At 57.6% G+C, this 4,035-nt stretch overlaps 1 protein-coding gene across 1 annotated transcript in view; it reads right to left on the reverse strand.

Annotated features, from left to right (window-relative positions):
* GRK5 (G protein-coupled receptor kinase 5) overlaps positions 1-4,035 on the reverse strand; it is a 233,670-nt gene that overhangs the window by 47,925 nt on the left and 181,710 nt on the right. Inside the window, exon 4 of the mRNA XM_007469576.1 lies at positions 3,216-3,293. Within this exon, the coding sequence (XP_007469638.1) occupies positions 3,216-3,293 (78 nt within the window). The remainder of the gene's footprint in view (positions 1-3,215; positions 3,294-4,035) is intronic.

Consider the following 4,035-nt stretch of genomic DNA (forward strand, 5'->3'; position numbering starts at 1 on the left):
AGGAGGGTGGGAAATTGGAAAAAAAAAAAAAGTTTGGGAAATGCTTTACTAGCAGTTAAACAGGTTTCTTTACTGAGGGACTTCTCAGAGCCTTTAATATGCTCACAGGCCGGGTGAATCTTTACGAGGGAGAGACCCGGCGAGCAGTGCTGCCCACAGGTAATTGTCCACAGAGGTGTTTTTTTTTTCCCAGAGCCTCTCGAGTGGTCAGTGTTCCACATTCTACCCTTTGGAAAATGCCACCTGGAGCCGAGACACATGAGCTGCACCTTGAGGAGGGGGTACAAGGTGAGGACTACCTGGGTTTGGGGACAGGGGTCCTGGGGGTCGTTCGAAGGTCTCAGAGCCAGTGCTGGGGCCCCAGCCACGTGGCTCCTCTCCCAGCGCTTGCTCCCCAGCACCCGGGGCATCCGCAGCGCTGAGAAGTAACACAGGCTCCTGGGAGAGTGACTGCAGGAAGGACTGGGAAGGCAGCGCCACACTTATTATCGGAAAACAGTCAACCCATGGGACCGCCTCGACCACCTTCCCCAGGCCCCTGGGCCATAACATATGCTGTGGTTTAAATTTTTTTAATTGAGGAGTACTTAAGGGAAAAATGCTGGCAAGCTCTGAGGCACCTGTGAAATGGTCTGAGCTGACGGGGAGGCTGGGCCCCACCCCTCCAGGAGATAGAGGCAGCGCTGAGTAGGGGTAGGGAGGGGCCCCGACTGGGGTCCGTGAGAAGAGGCTTCTGGTCAAGGTCGGCCAGTGGCGGGGAGAGGGAAGTGGCCCCTGCAGCAGCCCTTGGATAGGCCAAGCGAGGCAGCAGGGCCAGGCAAAGGCACAACCTCATCCTCACCACGGATCCTGGCCAGGCCAGCAGATGCGCGGGGGCCGGCGGGCGACACAGTACAGCACAGCGGCAAAGCCAGAGGCTCTGGGATCACCGCGGCCTGGGCTCAACTCCTCGCTGTCGCCTGGGACAGTGACAGCGCCTCCTGAGCCTCCCTGTCCGCGCAAGACAGAGCCAATAGAATCACATCACACGGTGACAGAAAGACTAGGTGAGACTCTGCGCCTGCACACGCTGGGTCCTCAGCATATGTTAGCTGCCACTGTTTGAGGTGGGCAGCCCGAAAGCGGGGCGCAGATGGAGAGCCGGATGGACAAAGCTGAGCCACTGTGGAAACCACCTTGGCCGAGGGCAGCAAGAGTCTATCAGCTGCGCAGCCGTAGCAGGTCACTCCCTGCTCTGGGCCCCGGCAGCCGCCTGTAAACAGGGCTGTCTATCCACCTCTCATCTCATGAAGGCCGGAACCGTCACAGATAGTGTCTAGCTGGTGTCTGGCTTGCTTTAGGTGCTCAGCACTGAGCTGTTCTCTTCCCCCGGGGGTGTTTACGCCCCTCAGGCCTGTTATGCCCGGAGTGGACTCCCTTGTGTCAAGTGGTGGCCAGGAGACCGAAAACATCCACCTGCAGCCTCTCAACAGGTCAGCGGCTGCGACTGCAGGCAAAGGGGGACCCTCTGCGCAGACACGTCTCCTCCTTGACCATTTTCAACCTGAAGACCTTCAGGCCTGTACCTGGAACAAAGCGAGGCCACGCAGCCTGGTGGCCCTGCACATGGAGAGGGCAGCCAGGCGTGCCCAGGGCCACGCCCTGTGCAGAGCGAGCCAGCCCTGTCCAGTGTCTGGAGGCGTTTATGAACATGAACCCACTCGCTTCTGAGAAGTGCCAAGGCCCTGGGGTTGCCTGCCATTCCATTAAGAGGTGTGTATGATTACAACGGCAGCAGAAGCAGAAAAGGGAAGCAACTGGGGGCGGTGTCTCAGCAGGAGCAGGGGAAAGGGACAAGGAGACGCCTGTGGGGTGAGGCTGGGCTGGCCGCCGGCAGGCGCTGGAGGCGAGCACACCTGCTCCGGAGCAAGGCTCAGTGTGGCATGGGCGGTCCTCGTCACGCACTCAGGCCCCTGGGACCTCCCTAACATCCCAGGGCGGTAGCGAGGGTGTGAGGTGGGCGCAGAGCTGCCAAGGACCTGTGACCCCTGCTGAGAACAAGGTGACTCAAGGGACTTCCGTGCCGTGTGAATAAAACATATAAGACTGTGCAGAGGGGCTTCCCTGGCGGCGCAGTGGTTGAGAATCCGCCTGCCGATGCAGGGGACACGGGTTCGAGCCCTGGTCCGGGAAGATCCCACATGCCGCGGAGCAACTACGCCCGTGAGCCACAATTACTGAGCCTGCGCGCCTGGAGCCCGTGCTCCGCAACAAGAGAGGCCGCGACAGTGAGAGGCCCGCGCACCGCGATGAAGAGTGGCCCCCGCTCGCCGCAACTAGAGAAAGCCCTCGCGTAGAAACGAAGACCCAACACAGCCAAAAATAAATAAATAAATAATTTTTAAAAATGAAGCTAATTAAAATGAAGCTTTAAAAAACAAAACAACAACAAAAAAACTGTGCAGAAACCATCCATATGTACAGGGAGAGGAGGAGGCCTGGCTGTAAACTCGGAAGGAGCTACTGCGGGTTTAATCCCCTCGTGTCACCCTGGATGCCTTCAGCAGCCCACCTGTTGCTGGAGGAGCTGGTGTGTGTGAGCTGGACTCCTTGTGTCCACAGTCCCGCCTCTGACTCCTGAGTGGAACTCAAGCTGAGTAGCTGCAGCATCCATGTTCAACTGCATCCAGCGCCCGTGCCACCATGAGTGCACACAGGCCACAGGGGTGACCCCAGCCCTGAGGCCCTCGAGCGTACTCCAGAACACTTCAGAATACGCCGCATTCTGCTGTGTGTTCGGCTGACTTTGCCTCTGCTGGCACAGCTTCAGCCAGCCCCTTTCCTTCCCATCAGCCCTGGCCCCTTCCCGTCACACTGACCTCTCAGAGCCACCCCTGCTGTGCCCTTTCTTCTGGGCACTCTGATCCCTGCCTCAGCCGAGCCTCTACCTGTCCTGCCACAAACGCCTGGGTGTGAACAGTGGGAAGTATGAGGGCCCCTGGAGGGGACTGGGCCCCCAAGAAGCAGGCCTCCCCACCCCAGGCCTGGTGTGGCCTGGACCACTGCCTTGGCCTGGACCACTGCCTTGGCCTGGCCAGGCTTGGGTGCCTCTGGAGGAGGAGGAGGATTCTGGATCTGGAGACCAATGGCACCACCGGCTGGGCACTCCTCACATGGCCTGGCACAGACCTGGGGGCCCATATTCCTCCTGCTTTGGGGTTTGGGCGGCCTCTTACCTTTGGGGTGAGGTACTTGGTCATAATTTCCTTCCCTTTTTCTCCCAGTTTTTCATCTGGAGTAACTTCATATTCTGCCTAAAACAGAAGGAAAAGAACAATAATAGATTTGTTCACGACCTTCTCATAGTTGTAGAACCTTAGAGGCCCCTGGAGAAGACACCCTGGAGGTCACGTGATCAACCCCCTCCTTCTACAGGGCAGGGAGTGAGGCCCAGAGAGGGGAGGAGCCCTGACGTCCAGTCCAGCCTACCCTGCTCCACCGTGGACACATGCTCAGAACTGGGGCGGCACATAAGAATCACGGGGGAGCCAACGATGGTGCTCGGGCCCCGCCCCATGCCCGCGGAGTCAGACCCTCTGGCGATGGAGGCCGGGCACCCAGGCAGCTGGGGTTGAGAACCACCGGCTTAGGAAAATCAAAGGAAGCCGCTGGAAAATAACTGGAGCCACCAACCTGGAAGATCCTCGAGAGAGGCTGCCTGAGGTCACACACCTTACAAGCCGTGTGACCTTGGACAGTTTCCTCAACCTCTATAAAGTGCAGATGGAAAAAGCACCTACGTGTAGGGTGATTGTGCAGAGAGAACGTGACAAAGACGGGCACATAATAAATACTCATTGTAATTACTACACCTTGCAAGAGAAGACAATAATATGCATTCTGTACCTTTCACAGCTTTTCAGTTTACAAAGGGAACATACAGAGATATTTCCGATGCTCTTATATGAACCTAAAAAGAGCCCAGGTAGTGACGCAGGATGGCAGGGGCTGCTGTCATACCCCTTCATCTGCAAACAAAGAGCAGAAGGTTCAGCA

This window comes from Lipotes vexillifer, unplaced genomic scaffold (genome assembly GCF_000442215.2).
Source record: "Lipotes vexillifer unplaced genomic scaffold, Lipotes_vexillifer_v1.1 scaffold240, whole genome shotgun sequence".
Taxonomy (NCBI): Eukaryota; Metazoa; Chordata; class Mammalia; order Artiodactyla; family Lipotidae; genus Lipotes; species Lipotes vexillifer.